Source organism: Mauremys reevesii, linkage group 2 (genome assembly GCF_016161935.1).
Source record: "Mauremys reevesii isolate NIE-2019 linkage group 2, ASM1616193v1, whole genome shotgun sequence".
Lineage (NCBI taxonomy): Eukaryota > Metazoa > Chordata > Testudines > Geoemydidae > Mauremys > Mauremys reevesii.
The window spans coordinates 136,046,338-136,062,649 of NC_052624.1; the positions used below are offsets into that span (position 1 = coordinate 136,046,338).

At 43.3% G+C, this 16,312-nt stretch overlaps 1 protein-coding gene across 5 annotated transcripts in view; it reads right to left on the reverse strand.

Moving 5' to 3' along the window:
- Positions 1-16,312, reverse strand: part of MYO10 (myosin X) — a 244,876-nt gene that overhangs the window by 80,412 nt on the left and 148,152 nt on the right. For 4 of the 5 annotated variants that reach the window (XM_039527600.1, XM_039527601.1, XM_039527602.1 and 1 more), the window contains 8 exons: positions 15,769-15,898; positions 14,000-14,118; positions 6,856-7,002; positions 6,569-6,669; positions 6,259-6,325; positions 4,551-4,643; positions 3,616-3,684; positions 3,373-3,455 (listed from right to left, as the gene is read on the reverse strand). In XM_039527600.1, coding sequence (XP_039383534.1) covers positions 3,373-3,455; positions 3,616-3,684; positions 4,551-4,643; positions 6,259-6,325; positions 6,569-6,669; positions 6,856-7,002; positions 14,000-14,118; positions 15,769-15,898 — 809 coding nt within the window. Of the gene's footprint in view, positions 1-3,372; positions 3,456-3,615; positions 3,685-4,550; positions 4,644-6,258; positions 6,326-6,568; positions 6,670-6,855; positions 7,003-13,999; positions 14,119-15,211; positions 15,266-15,768; positions 15,899-16,312 lie in introns of those variants that run through there. The other variant, XM_039527604.1, reaches the window with a different exon arrangement.

Consider the following 16,312-nt stretch of genomic DNA (forward strand, 5'->3'; position numbering starts at 1 on the left):
CTATTGACTCTCCTCTTACCCTCAACAACAATTAACCACAGACCTTTCAGATGTATCATTTGTGCAATGAGACCAAGAAAAAACAGTCCAAATGCCATACACTACATTCTCAACACCTCCTCTTGGAAATGAATGGCCAGATTTTATCACTTTTTACTTGATCGTTACTCAACCGATTGACCTTAATGGATGCTACGCTGGAGTGAAGACCAAGAAATAACATTTCCTGTTTGCTTTTCACAAGGGTGCAGATAACTGTGTGTGGGAACTTAAGCTTCAGCACTTAGTTGTGGGTGTTGTATGTACATTACAGAGGACTACAGGAGGCCCCTCACACCACTTTGACAGCCACATAACCGCTGACTTGAATGGAATTGTTCCTGATTGAGATGAGGGTAAGTGGGAAGAGAATCAAGCCCTATAGCTTTAACTCCCCTATTGCATTTATCTGCATATTTCAGCTGAGAGAAATGTGGCCTCAGGCATAACATGAAAACAGTACGTACAATTAGGGGTTTATTAAAAGGACATTTTTTTAAAACACCTAAGGGATTTAGGAGCAGGACAAGTCCCACTGACTTTCAACAGGATGTATGCACTTAAATCCCTGAAAATCTCCCTGTAAGTCACTTACTACATTACTGTTGTTGTTATTTGTGCTACTGTAGCTCCTGGGAGCCCTCATCACGGACCAGGACCCCCCAGAGCTAGGCACCGCACAAACAATGAACAAAAAGATGGTCGCTGCCCCAGAGGGAGTACAGGCCTGACTGTCAATTCCTTGTGCACCCAAACCCCAAGTGAAGTAAGGGTCAGGGAAGTGCAAGGAATGCAGAATCAAGCCTTATGAGAGGCACTGAAAAAAAAAATCACACATACATTTGGTAAAGCACCTTGAAAATATGAAGTATCCTGGGCCAGATTCTAATACATTTACTCACACTGAGTAGTACTTTACTCCTCTAAGGCCTGGTCTACACTACACGTTTATACTGAATTTAGCAGCATTAAACCGATTTAACCCTGCACCCATCCACGCAACGAAGCCCTTAATATCGATATAAAGGGCTCTTAAAACCAATTTCTGTACTCCTCCCCTGACAAGGGGAGTAGCGCTGAAATCGGTATTGGCATGTCGGATTAGGGTTAATGTGGCCGCAATTCGAGGGTATTGGCCTCCGGGCGGTATCCCACAGTGCACCATTGTGACCGCTCTGGAAAGCGATCTGAACTCGGATGCACTGGCCAGGTAGACAGGAAAAGCCCCGCGAACTTTTGAATTTCATTTCCTGTTTGCCCAGCGTGAAGCGCTGATCAGCACAGGTGGCCATGCAGTCCCAAATCCAAAAAGAGCTCCAGCATGGACCGTACGGGAGATACTGGATCTGATCGCTGTATGGGGAGACAAATCTGTTCTATCAGAGCTCCGTTCCAGAAGATGAAATGCCAAAGCAGGGACTCAACACAGTGCTGTGTGACAAGTGTAATGGAAAGCCAAAGAATCAAATGGACGCTCATGGAGGGAGGGAGGGAGGGAGGGGGGACTGAGGACTCGAGCTATCCCACAGTTCCTGCAGTCTCCGAAAAGCATTTGCATTCTTGGCTGAGCTCCCAATGCCTGAAGGGTCAAAAACATTGCCGCCAGTGGTTCAGGGAATATGTCGTCAATTTACCCCCCATTACCCCCCCTCAAAGAAAAGGGAAAAAATCGTTTCTCGCCTCTTTTCAATGTCACCGTATGTCTACTGGATGCTGCTGGTAGACGGGGTGCTGCAGCGCTAAACAGCAGCATCCTCTCCTCTCCCCTCCCCGGTGGCAGACGGTACAGTACAATATGACTGATAGCCGTCCTCGTCATCATCCTGTGAGTGCTCCTGGTTGGCCTCGGTGAGGTTGGCCGGGGGCACCTGGGCAAAAATGGGAATGACTCCCGGTCATTCCCTTCTTTAAGCTTTGTGTCCTGGAGATTCAGTCCTGGCAGATGGTGCAATAGGGCTGGTAACTGTCCTCATCATAGCAGCTGGAGGCTGAGCTCCTCTCCCCACCCCCCCTTTCATGTCTAATGGAGATTCTGGACTATCATAGCAGTGGGAGGCTGTGCTCCTCTCCCCCTCACCCTTTAATGAGTAATGGAGATGTCCTGCCTGGAATATCGTAGAAGCTGGAGGCTCCCTCCCCCTCATTTTATCTCACTAAAAAGTCAGTGTTTCTTATTCCTGCATTCTTTATTACTTCATCACACAAATGGGGGGATAACTGCCACGGTAGCCCAGGAGGGGTGTGGGAGGAGGGAAGCAACGGGTGGGGTTGTTGCAAGGGTACCCCCTAGAATGGCATGCAGCTCATCATTTCTGCAGGATATCCGGGGCTCTGACCCGGAGCAGCTGTGCTCTCTGGTTCTCTAGTAGGCTGGCCCCATATTCTAGGCAGGACTGATTCTATTTTTAGACAAAACCTAAAGAAGGTAATGACCTGGGAAGTCATTCCCATTTTTGTCCATGCGCCCCCGGCCGACCTCAGTGGGGCCAGCCAGGAGCACCCATGACAGCAGCAGATGGTACAATATGACTGGTAACCGTCATCGCCAATTTCCAAAGCAGCAGATGGTGCAATAGGGCTGGTAACCGTCTCTGCTACCTTGCAAAGGCAAATGAATGCTGCTGTGTAGCACTGCAGTACCACATCTGTAAGCAGCATCCAGTACACATACGGTGACAGTGAAAAAAGGCTAAATGGGCTCCATGGTTACCATGCTATGGCATCTGCCAGGGCAATCCAGAGAAAAAGGGCGCAAAATGATTGTCTGCCGTTGCTTTCATGGAGGAAGGATTGAGTGATGACATTTACCCAGAATCACCCGCGACACTGTTTTTGCTCCATCATGCATTTTGATCTCAACCCAGAATTCCAATGGGCGAGGGAGACTGCGGGAACTATGGGATAGCTCCGGAAATCGACGCTAGCCTCGGTACATGGACGCACACCACCAAATTAATGTGCTTAATGTGGCCGCGTGCACTCGACTTTATACAATCTTTTTTTTTTTTTAAAAACGGTTTCTGTAAAATCAGAATAATCCCGTAGTGTAGACATACCCTAACAGACGCACTGCAATCACTAGGAATAAGGTACTCTGCCACCTGGTGAGGGTATCAGAATCTGGCCCAATTGTGAGAGAGAAGTAGTATTATATTTAGAACTGTACACAAGAGAAGTTCATTAAGTGCCAATCTCCTCAGCCACTTGTTTGTTGCTCACTTCTCCTCAGTAAAGGTCCAATCCTATGTTGCAGTTACTGCTCTCAACTCCCACTGAAATCCAAGCACGTGGCACCTCCCAGCATCATCCCAAGATGCAAATGCACCAACATACCTGCTTTCACGTAACAAGTTTAGGAGATCATCTCTGAAAGTATCTCTGTTTTTCTCTAAGATTCCCCTGACGTCATACTGGACCTAGTAAAAAGCAGAACAGGCTCAGATAAAAAGCACAGTCGTTAAGTACCTCTCACAAAGGCAGGTACCATAAAGTGTACTGAGGGAACAGAATGCTTCAGTTAATTTGTGAGTGGCTGTGATTCTGAAGCATTTTACCAAATGAAGAAAAGAAAATTACCTCCCCAGCGTAATGTTTCACTCCAAAGTTGTGAACAGCAACTCTTGGTTTCACATAAAAGGAATTGTTCTAATTTAAGGAAGAATAAAAACATTTTAGTGGAGAAAACAATTGGAATCTAGATAAACAGCCAAGTTGTCTTCAATCTGAATTTGTCCAAACCACTGTCTTCCAGTGAACACCCTAAAAGATTAGTGCTCCAAAAGCAAACAACCATTTCTATATTGGTAATAGGATTTGTTAGTCTGGAGCTGCTTCAAACACAGTAACGGGAGATTTATAGTACATTAAAAGGCATTAGACTAACCCTAAGCCATCTGGCAAAGTGATCAGTTAAAGACACGGTGGACAAGAAGGGCTTGCCTGAACTGGCTGTTGTCAGGTTAGGTAATTGTGAAAACAGAAATATGACTGTATTAAAGGGGGTGTTGTAGGTACACCTTTCCAAGACCTGAAGAAGAACTCTGTGTAGCTTGAAAGCTTGTCTCTCTCACCAACAGAAGTTGGTCCAATAAAAGATATTATCTCACCCACCTTGTCTCTATATTAAAGGGGCTCTTGTACAATCAAGGTAATGATCATCTGAATATGGACATCAGGCCAGATTCCAGTTTGTTATATCAATGTAAATCTGGAGTAACTCTGGAGAAGTGAATAGAGTTACTCCAGATTTACATTGGTGTATCTGAGATTAGAATCTGGCCTATTTCACTATCTATACATATGGAAGTATCTATCTCCACATTGCGTATTTTCAGATAACAAGCTCCCTCTTGCTCCCACTGAAGCAAATGACTTGGCCACTGACTTCACTGGGAATAGAATTGGGCCTAATATGTACTGTAAATTATGCATCCATGCATATGAATCACAAATCTCTGGAGAAACAAAGGATCTTACAAATGGCACGCTAAATAAATTAGAGTATCACATACCGCGTGTTGGGAGTGTAACTTCTCCAACAAGGTGCAGTCAGTCGCTTGAGGAAAATGACTCTCTTCATTGATTAGTGCTAGCAGGCCAAGTTTCTAGATCGGTAAAAATAAAGAGAACGAAGATGAATTAGCCCATCGAGTGTTTACACTGATCTTTCCACTAGTGAAAATCGTCTTGAAGATGCTGTCAAGAGAGGCATAAGCAAACCAATATATCATAAAAACTCTCACAGGAACTGTAACGTTGTTAGAGGAAAAGGATTCATCTGGGAACATAAAGCAAGTAAAAGCAAAACAATGGAGGAAAAAGCAGTTATTGAAAATGTGAGCACTTTTTTAGCCCAAATTCATTGTTCAAGTGAAGGGGATTTATCCTGTTTTTCTTTAAAATTTGCTTTGGGTGAGCCAGTAGTCCAGCTCAAGCTATATTCTGAATAGCTAGAAACTGCAATGTGGTTATTTGCCCAAGTATTCTCAACCTGAGGTTTGAGAAACAGTTCCAAATGGTGCACAGAGCTGCTTCTGTCACAGTGCTGAAGCATGTGTCATTCTTCAAGTCAGTTACTGATAACTTCATAACAATATACGTCTCTTTTAGAGTTTCCAGAATCTTTTTTAACCAACTACATTCAGATTTTACTAATCACCACCACATCTAATCTTTTATAAGTGCTTTACAGTATTGATTAATTCTCATAACAGCCCTGGGAAGCGGGCAGGTATTATAGCTCTACCGAAAGGGACACTGAGGTTAAGTAACTTGTCCTATGCCCCAAACGGAGTCACTGTTGAACAGGGACAGGAACTCCTGAGTTACTGGTTCCAAGGAGAGAACTTAAATCAATTTCGTCTCTCCTCCATCCCAACAAAAACAACATGCACTCACACATATCAACACTCTGTGCAGCTGTTTCACACGTTTTGTGTTTCTTTGGTGTACATTCAACCATGATCACTTTTATGGATGGAAGAAAAATGGGGGAGGGGCAACTAATAAAAACACAGGAGGACAGAAATAAATTGCAGAAGTGACCTGGAGACACTATGGCAGTGGGGGGGAAAACGGGCAATAAGAGAAGACTAGATACATTGAAATGTGAAGTTTAACATTCAGGAAAAGGAATTTAAGAGCAGAGATAGAATATATAACCCCCATCTCAACAAAACTCCACCCAACAAAGCAATTTAAGAATTGTGGAACTAATCTGACTTTTGTCAACTATCCTACAGTTCATTCTGCTTGTATGCTTCATCTCTTCCCCCCAGCCATTTGTATGTCTTGTCTATTTAGGTTGTAAAGAGTTCAGGCAGGGACTCTCTCTTTATCTACATTTCTACAGTGCCTAGTGCAATCAAATCCTGATCATGGTTGAAGTCCCGAAGCATCACAGTAATGTGAATCTCTCCCCAAGCTATCTCTTTAATGATCTCATAATACATTCTTGTATGCAACCATGCACTGTAAATTATAGGCAAAGTGAGGAAATCAGGATTGGGAGGGGTATGTGTCCATGAAAGTATAATGATCCTATGAAAGTGATCCACAATATACTAAAGCTTGAAAACCACTGTATTAAAAGATCAACATTTAAACAAATAAAATATAGGCTGCCTTTTGATCACATGCTGCTTTAAAATTCCTGCTCACACAAGTGATGAGAACACAGTAATCTGTCCAAGCATACCACAATATCAAATAACGTATTACCTTTTCAATCAGGTCCAGGCACTCTCCATTGTCTGTCCAGTCAATATCTTTCCAAACTAGTCCTTCTCTAGTGTAAGAAAAGAGAGGACATTTTATTCATAATTACAAATGTGTTGGGAGGAGAGGCGGTTTGCTATGCTTATCATGCAAGTTAGGGTAAAATCAATTAAAAAAAATAATAATATGCAGCTATAGGCCAGGATTTTTAAAATGTGCTTATGGGAGTTAGGCACCCAAATCCCATTGAATGTCAAGGCTTTGGTTATTTCTCTCCCCTAGGCACCTTTCAAACTCCAGTTGTAATTCTTACCTGCTATATTCCAGTTGCTCCAAGGAAAAAATGTGCTTGTTGAAATATTCCTGAAGCTTTTCATTTGCATAGTTAATATTGAACTGCTCAAAACGATTAACCTGAAAAACCACAGACATTCAAAGGTAAAAACTTCCAACTCCATTTGTTTTGTAAATGATAAACTGATTTGTTTCAAGTCCTAAAGCATTTGATAATCCAGTTCTAGAGAAGTTAAATGGAATTGTGGAACAATGGCATACATAAAAATTCAAGAATAAATTCCCAGCAATTTTTTTGGAACATACCTCAAAGTTTTCAAATCCAAATATATCAAGAATTCCGATGGACTTGAAATCTTCTTTGCCTCTGATTCTGCTGTTGATTTTTTTAATAACCCATGCAAAACACTGGGAGTAAAGTGCCATAGCCACAGAATCTCTGCTATCTACTGCCTGCATTGGAGAGGTAATACACAGCATAGTAATTTAATTAGAAACCACATTTTGCCAGTGTCCTTTGCCTAGTGCAATGAAAAAGTAGTTTTATATTTCCATCAGGTCTGTATACATTACATTGGTTACAATCAAAGCACTAATGATTGAAAGCTCCACTGTGAGTTATTATAATTCAGTATTTATACTGCATTTAAAAAGAAGTTAAGGTTTCAAAGTCAAACACTCAAAAATTAGGAAATACCACAATTAAGGGTGTCTGTGCTACCTAATTCAGCTCCTTTGTACATAAACATATATTATCTGAATGTACAGTATGCTTTTCCCTAATCTCATTCTCAGAAGTGGCTGAACCATATTTTGCTGAAACTTTCCAAAACTGAGCCTGAGGTAGGCATCTATCTGGCTTGGGAAATTTTAACCCAAATGGTTCAAGTCTTACAAAGTTATAGGCAACTAAAAACAGGATCCTACTGTGAGAAGTGGCGAGCAACTTTAAATAAATAGAGATATACCTATCTCATAGAACTGGAAGGGACCCTGAAGGGTCATCAAGTCCAGCTTCCTGCCTTCACTAGCAGGACCAACTACTGATTTTGCTGCAGATCTCTAAGTGGCCCCCTCAAGGATTGAACTTACAACCCTGGGTTTAGCAGGTCAATGCTCAAGCCACTGAGCTATCCCTCCTCCCTTTAACCAAAGGAAGCCCTTCCTGCTCCACTTACAGAGGTCTATAAAATCATGTCTGGTCTGGAAAAAGTGAATAGTGCTATTTACCATTTCCCACAATTCAAAAACCAGCAGTTATGCAATGCAATTAATAGGCAGCAAGCTGAATACAAACAAGAGGAAGTACTTTTTCACACAATGCATAATGAATTGTGGAACTCATTGCCGTGGGATGTTGGAAGGTCAAAAGTATAACTGTACCAAAAAAAGATCTAGATAAGTTCATGGAGGATAAGTCCATCAATGGCTATTAACCAAGATGGTCAGGGATGCAACCCCATGCACAGGGTGAGTCTAAATCTCTGACTGCCAAAAAACAAAGAGGAAGACTGGGTGGATCACTCCAACTGCTCTGCTCTGTACACAGCCCTGAACTTTGGTACTGGCTGCTCTGGATAGACCATTGATCTAGATCAGCATGGCACCTCTCATGCTCTTATAATTACTAGATGGACATCCATAGAGATTTCTAAAAATCTAAGGGCCAGATTCTTATCCCACATTGAATAGCTCTGTACCACAAGAGAAGCCTCACTGCAATCAATGGAGCTACCTGCAGAGTAAGGTACTACCCAATGTGAGTAAAGATATCAGCAGAACACGCCCCTAAATAAATAATTAGGTAGTCTTACCTTCAAGGCTCTCAACAACATTTCTTATGATTACCTCTCAGGTGCTGCCTCCTTTTATGCTCCTCTAATCCTGTTTGTTCGGCCCAAACTGCTAATCTGAATGCCCCCATCCCTTTTGTACCCCTTTTCCACCCTGCTTCCGCCATGCTTTCTTTCCTGCTGTTCTCTAGGACAGGAAGACCCTTCATGACCATGGGAGCTACAATTCCACTCTCTTCTTCCTCTCAGCCTAGTCCCACAACCCCTTCTTCAAGGACGTTTATAAATTATATTTCTGTATTTTATGGATTAAGATTTTTTTAAAAAATGTAACAAAGAAGCAGCATGCATTAGCTTCCCAAATGACTGGACAACCAAATTGTCTTTGTGTCTTGTCCACCTCTTCTTCCCCATCCCATGAGGTCATCTACTCTTGTTCTCGTCTTAATTTAGGCCTTAATCCTGCACTGGGATCTGCTAGCCTGGATTCCTGCACAGGAGGCAGCAAACAGGGCTGCCAACAGGGGAGTTAGCGTGGGAGTTGCCATTGGAGGAGCAGGTGAGTGTCTTTGCGTCTGTTTGTGTAGTGTTTGTATCTCGCTGTAGAGGCCCAGAGGGGCAGGCTGCTGAAGGGGCAGCTGAGCCAGGATTGGCTGAGCCCTGAGTAGGGGGAGGAGCCAGGCTAGGAGGGGCCTATAAAAGCGGCCGCCCAGCCAGGCAGCGGCACAGCTGCGAGCAGCGGCACAGGAGGCAGCAAACAGGGGAGTTAGCGTGGGAGTTGAAGGGGAGGCCCCGCGCCCCCCAGGGAAGAACACCTAGCGGAGCCAAGACAGCAGCAGCCAGCAGCCATGAGCCAAGCAGCAGAGGACACACCGAGGATGAGAGCATGCAGCAGCTGTGGTATGTACCTGGTCCTAGCGGGGGACCCTGAACAGTACTATATATGCATGAAGTGTCGCCTAATAGAGCTGCTGGAGGAAAAGATCCAGGGCCTAGAGCTGCAGGTGGAAACCCTGATAGAGAATAGAAGGGGGTTTGAGAGGCTGATGGAGCAATGGCAAGCAGTAACCGAGGGCACAGGGGAGCAGGGGCTGAGGCCAAGGAAGGGGGACCACCAGAGGAGGAAGATGGGCAGTGGAAGCATGTGACCGTGAGAAGCAGGCCAAGGAAAAGGAGAGCCAGTGAGGGGGAAATTGAGCTAAGGAACAGGTTTGAAGGTTTGGAGAATGAGGAAGGGGTAAAGCAGATGGTCACTGACAGTGGGAGGCCAAGAAAAAGAGAGCGGCCAGTCCCATAGAAAAGGGAGGAGTCTATGGAAGTAGCACCAAGTTTGGGCCCAGGAGGATGCAGGATGGCGAACCACAAGGGATGATAGGAATGGAAGGAGCTTGCAACCAGGGAGGGGGATAGGTTAGAGGACCGTGCTGTCCCCAGGCGAAGGCAGGTCTACGTGATTGGGGATTCCATACTGCGAAGGTTGGACAGGCCTGTGACCAGGGCCGATCCGGAGAACAGAAGGGTGTGCTGTCTACCGGGTGCTAAAATACGGGATGTGGACCTGAGGTTGAAAAGGATCCTAAGAGGAGCGGTAAGAACCCTTTGATCATCCTTCATGTGGGAGCATGACACGGCTAGAGATTCGCGCTAGAGAGGATCAAGGAGACTATGCCAGGTTGGGTAAGACGCTCAAGGAATGAGGCTCAGGTGATCTTCAGTGGGATTCTACCTGTCCCTAGGAAGGCGCCAAAGGGGTGAGAGGATCGTGATGATTAATAGTTGGCTGAGGAGTGGTGTTACAAGGAGGGCTTTGGGATGTATGGGCACTGGGAGGCTTTTGGGGACAGACAACTGTTCTCAAGGGATGGGCTCCACCTAAGTAGGGAAGGAAGTAGACTTCTAGGAGGGAGGCTGGCTCATCTGATTAAAAGAGCTTTAAACTAGATACTGGGGGGAGACGGTCGGGAGAGGTCCTAGTGCTCTCCACACCAAATTTTCACATTGGGAGTGAGGACAACAAGATAACAGATATAGCCAGAGGGGGCAGTTTACGTGGAGAGGCCACAGATTCTAGATCTACAAGTCATACTGGAAGTACTGTGTCCCTACCGAGTTGGGTGAAAAGAGTGAGAGGAGCCCAACAGGAAAAATTAGGATGTTTGTTCACCAAAAGCTTAGGTAACAAAATGGAGGAACTGGAGCTCCTGGTCCGGGAATTGAAATGATATCGTAGGAATAACAGAAACATGGTGGAGCAGTAGCCATGACTGGAGTACAGGTATGGAAGGGTATGTGCTGTTTAGGAAAGACCGATGCAAAGGTAAAGGTGGGGGAGTAGCACTGTATATCAATAATGAGGTAAAATGTAATGAGATAACTAGCGCTGCAATGGACAATACAGAGTCTGTTTGGGCAATGGTCACATTGGGGAAGAAAACTACCAGAGCCTCATCCAGGATAGTGATTGGGGTGTGCTATAGACGATCTAGCTTAGAGATGGATAGAGAGCTTTATAATGTATTTAAGGAGGTAAACACTAATAGGAACTGCTTGATCATGGGTGACTTTAACTTCAAGGATATAGATTGGGAAACAAATGCTAGTAATAATAATATGGCTCAGCTTTTCCTAGATGTGATAGCTAATGAATTCCTTCATCAAGTGGTTGCTGAACCGGGATGCCATTTTAGATTTGATTTTGGTGAGTAACAGGACCTTGTTGAGGACATTGTTGTAGGGACAAACCTTGGCAGTGATCATGAGCTAATTCGTTTCCAAATAAATGGGAGGATAATCAATAGTGCATCTGAGACTAGGGTGTATGATTTCAAAAGGGCTAATTTTACTAAATTAAGGCGACTAGTTAGGGAAGTGGACTGGGCTAACATATTTAGGGATCTAAGGGCAGATGACGCCTGGGGTTACTTCAAGTTGAAGTTGCAGGAGTTGTCAGAGGCATGTATGGTAGCAGTTTTAGACCGAGCTGGATGAGCAAGCGCCTTAGAGGGGTCATTAAAAAGCAGAAAGCGTACCAGGAGTGGAAAATGGGAGGATCAGCAAAACCTACCTTATTGAGGTCAGAGGGTGCAGGAAGCTGTGAGAAAGGCAAAGTGGAGATGGATCTAGCGAAGGATTAAAACCAATAGCAAACGGTTTTAGCCATATAAATAGGAAGAAAACCAAGAAAGAAGAAGTGGGACCGCTTAAAACTTTAAATGGAGTGGAGATTAGGGATAATCTTGGAATGGCACAATATCTGAACGAATACTTTGCCTCGGTCTTTAATGAGGCTAATGAAGGGCTAAGGAATAGTGATAGAGGGACCGATGGGAATGAAGATATGGGGGTAGACATTACGGTAGCTGAGGTAGAAGCCAAACTGGAACAGCTTAACGGAAGTAAATCGGGGCCGGATAATCTTCATCCTAGAATATTAAGGAATTGGCGAGGATATTGCTAGCCCGTTAGCGTAATCTTTAATAAATCCCTAAATTCGGATTTGTACCGACTGACTGGAGATTAGCTAATGTAGTTCCTATATTCAAGAAGGGAAAAAAGTGACCCAGGAATTATAGGCCTGTTAGTCTAACATCTGTAGTATGCAAAGTCATGGAAAAAATCTTAAAAGAGAGAGTGGTTCGGAGCATGAGGCCGATGGCAACTGGGATAGATTACAGCATGGATTTACGAAGGTAGATCGTGCCAAACCAACTTGATCTCCTTCTTTGAGAGAGTAACAGATTTTTAGACAAGGAAATGCGGTGGATCTCATATATCTGGATTTCAGTAAGGCGTTTGATACGGTACGCATGAAGAATTACTGGTTAAATTGGAAAAGATGGGGATCAGTGAAAATCCAGAGGTGGATAAGGAGCTGGTTAAAGGAGACTGCAGAGGTAGTATTGAAGGGGAACTGTCCGGTTGGAGGGTTACCAGTGGAGTTCCTCAAGGCTCGGTTTTGGGTCCGATTTTATTCAATCTATTTATTGCTGACCTGGGAACCAAGAGTAGGAGTGGGCTGATAAAGTTTGCGGATGACACCAAGTTGGGGGGTATTGTCAATTCGGAAGAGGATCGGGATATTCTCCAGGAGATTTAGATGACCTTGTAAACTGGAGTATTAGTAACAGGATGAAATTCAATAGTGAGAAGTGTAAGGTTATGCATTTAGGGATGTCTAACAAGAACTTTAGTTATAAGCTGGGGCGCACCAGTTGGAAGTAACGGAGGAGGAGAAGGACCTAGGAGTCCTGGTTGATCGCAAGATGACTATGAGTAGGCAATGTGATGTGGAAAGCTATTGCGGTCTTGGGTTGCATTAGGCGAGGTATTTCTAGTAGGGATAAGGAGGTGCTAGTCCCGTTATATAAGGCGCTGGTGAGACCTCATTTGGAGTATTGTGTGCAGTTTTGGTCTCCCATGTTTAAGAAGGATGAATTCAAACTAGAACAGGTACAAAGAAGGGCCACTAGAATGATCCGAGGAATGGAAGGCCTTTCGTATGAAAGGAGACTTGAGGAGCTCGGTTTGTTTTCCTTAACCAAAAGAAGGATGAGAGGAGATATGAGTACACTCTTTAAATATATCAGAGGATAAATACCAGGAAGGAGAAGAATTATTTCAGCTCAGTGCTAATGTGGACACGACGGATATAAACTGTCAGTCAGGAAATTCAGGCTTGAAATTAGACGAAGGTTTCTAACCATCAGAGTGCAATACTGGAACAGTCTAGAAACAGTGGGGCGAAGGACCTCCATGACTTTAAGATTAAGCTAGATAAGTTTATGGAGGGGATGGTATGATAGGATAACGGGCTTAGTCAATAGGTCAATTATGTGCCTGGTATGATATAACCTTTTCCAGAGGGTTTGGCTGGAGAGTCTTGCCCGCATGCTCGGGGTTCAGCTGACCGCCATATTTGGGGTCGGGAAGGAATTTTCCTCCAGGGAAGATTGGCTATGGCCCTGGAGGTTTTTCGCCTTCCTCCGAAGCATGGGGCAGGGTTCACTTGCTAAGGAGTGGGTGGATCGGCTTATGTGGCCTGCATCTTGCAGGAGGTCAGACTAGATGATCATAATGGTCCCTTCTGATCTTGAATTCTATGATTCTATGAAAGTCAACTGAACTCTACAAAAGGCACAAGGCTAGTGGATCCCATGCAGGATTGGGCCCCTAAACAGGCAGGGATTTGGTCTTTATCTGTGTTATAAAATGCTATGCACATCTCTGGCATTATTTGACTCATAAATCATAACAACTTGTTTTAAAACCATATTAGAAAATCCCGTAATGTATTGGTTACTTGAACCTCCCCAACAAGTTATCTGACTAAAATTCTGCTGTCAGCTTCTTAGGGCTTGTCTACATAGGGACATTGAGGAAAATTAATCCAAATGAACCAAAGGTGTGAATTAAAAGTGGATTATTTAAATTTAATTAAACCCCTTTATGGACACAGAATGAAGACTACTTCAATTCTAAATTTGTTAATTCGGATTAATTTTCCTGAGTATCCCCGTGCAGACAAGCCCTTATACATGCTTCAAGCTGTTGGTTCATTGTAGTCATTGACCTCAATGGAACTCTGTGCTGGATTTACATCAGCTGAAAGTCTGGCCCAATTGTTTTGTTAAAATATATCTGAAGTGGTATGTCTTTACCTGTTGTACACTGAGAGGTGTTAAGATTTCTTCTCCCCTGAGTATCATTGATCTCTGTGTCAATGCTTCAGTCAGTTGTGTTGAGTCCAGCCCAAGTAACTCTGCAGATCTGCCCAGAGCTAGCAACAGAAGGAGCCAAAAATAAATACACACGTGTATGCAGAAGGCACAATTCTCTCAACATTTTTTTAACCTACTGTAATTAGAAGCAAAACCCAAGCAGCTTCTGACAGAGATTAGAAAAAAATATTGAGTTGGATTCTCTGGTTTGCTAAAGGGACTTTGCTCTCCTTACACAAAGTGCTGGAAGGGGTAATGTAGCTGCCTTCTACACCAGACATCTCTCACCTACAGCTTAAGCGGACATGGTTGAGCTCCATTCCTGCTCTAACTTCTACTGGAGCCAGGCAGCCTTTAATCAGGGAACCACACCTGGCTCCCATCAGCCGCCACTCTCATCCACTACATTGGAGAGCAGAACTGGCACCACCGTCTACTTCCCATTTTCTTTACTTTATGCACTTGATAGCATTCTGTATTGTTTCACTCAATTTTCACTCTCTTCCCTGTACAGGTCGGGTCAGTCAGTTTCCCTTCTTAGTCATTCTTAAAGCACATTTTAAGAAACAGGAAAATGACATGGTAAACCCCAAAAAATTAGCAAGTAAGTTCAGGGACAGTTGAAATTCTGGAAAACATTTAACTCATATTTGAAACTAACTACATTTCAGAGTGAGAGTGTCCCTTTAATTCTTCCTCTGAGAACCTATAATCATAAAGAAATTGTCATTCACAGAGGTCTAATATCCCCTGAAATATATGCATAAATCCAGCTGCTAATGCATTCCAGTACAGCATCTCTACATAGGTTAAATCCCTGTACTCATTTTCACTGTCAGTCGAACCCAGTTATTAATGTCTGGATGCTCAACTTCAGAGAGACAAGGTTGAAATACTGTCTTGAAAATGCATTTACAATAAAATTGATACAGTGGTTGTCTAAGTCACTTATTCCTTTTCAGTGCTCCTGAAAAAATAGGATACAGTATTATAAACGTGCACAAAAGAAAGAAGCTGATTGAAAACACCCCCAATTCATTACAGATCACAGTTGGAAGCCTTTAATTTGTTCTTAACGTAATAAAAATCCAAACCTAATCTTATTGCTAATACTAATGTTCGGTTTTATGGATATAGAAACCTAATACCCACTTCCTCATTCATTAGAAGGTACTTCTGCTTTCTCCCCGGATCATGTAGATGTTTCTGGTGAATAGAAGAAGAGTTTGTCCAAACTGTGCATCTGAATTTGCACTTTGCCATAATTTGGTATAAAAGTAAGGGATGATGTCATTGTTCCCAAACCCAATCCCTGAACTTTCTGTCCCATGGTTACACAGCTGCAGATGTAACTTGCTGACAAGGCAACCAAGGCAGGCACAGTGCACTGAAGTCTTGAATCCAGAATGCACTTAAGTACATACTTAAGTCTCATCAACCTAAGAAAAAGCATTCCAAATTCAGGACAGCATTGGCTTCAGGGGACTTAAGCACATGAGGAAGTTAAGTATATGCTTGAGTTCTTTCCTGAACTGGAGGCAGAGTTCAGTGCCAAGGAGTAACTCATTTCATCTTCATAAAACAACAACGATGGTATTTTAACCATCATTCACAGATCTTAAAAAGGAACCAGAGACTTTTGTCCTGCATGGTTTCCAACACTGCTATTAAGCAATCATGGACATTTCCTTATCCCATAACGATCTCACCTGTTTTGAAGGACACCTGTGCCCCACCAGCAGTGATAAACTCAATGTTCCCTAGATGCAGAATTCCAGCTAGCAGCCTAAGAACTTCTCGCACCTCCTCCTTGCTGAACTGCATCACTTCCATTGCAGTCTGGAAGAAAATATTTCTTTCAGTTTGTGTCTGATTTTATTGGAGAACCAGAAACTGAAACAGATTATGGAGGATAAATTACAAAACACAACAACTGAGTTTTGCAGCCTTTAGCATTTGAAACGACATAGGTAGGGACAGTGGAATGGGAACAGCAAATGCATCTCTTGTCTTAGCCCTCAATCTACACAAGCATTTTAACACATGATGTGTGCAACTTTAAGCACATAAAGTAACACACTGACATCTTTAAAATCTCATCCCCCTGAGTGTCATTGACCCTCTAAAAAGCTGTTCCACTGTAACAGAATGTGATTAAAGTTATGCATGTGCTTGGGTACTTTACAAGATCAGGGCCATAGTAAAAAACCTCACTAATTTGTACTAGCAACTGGGAGGAACCTCCCCTGTGTG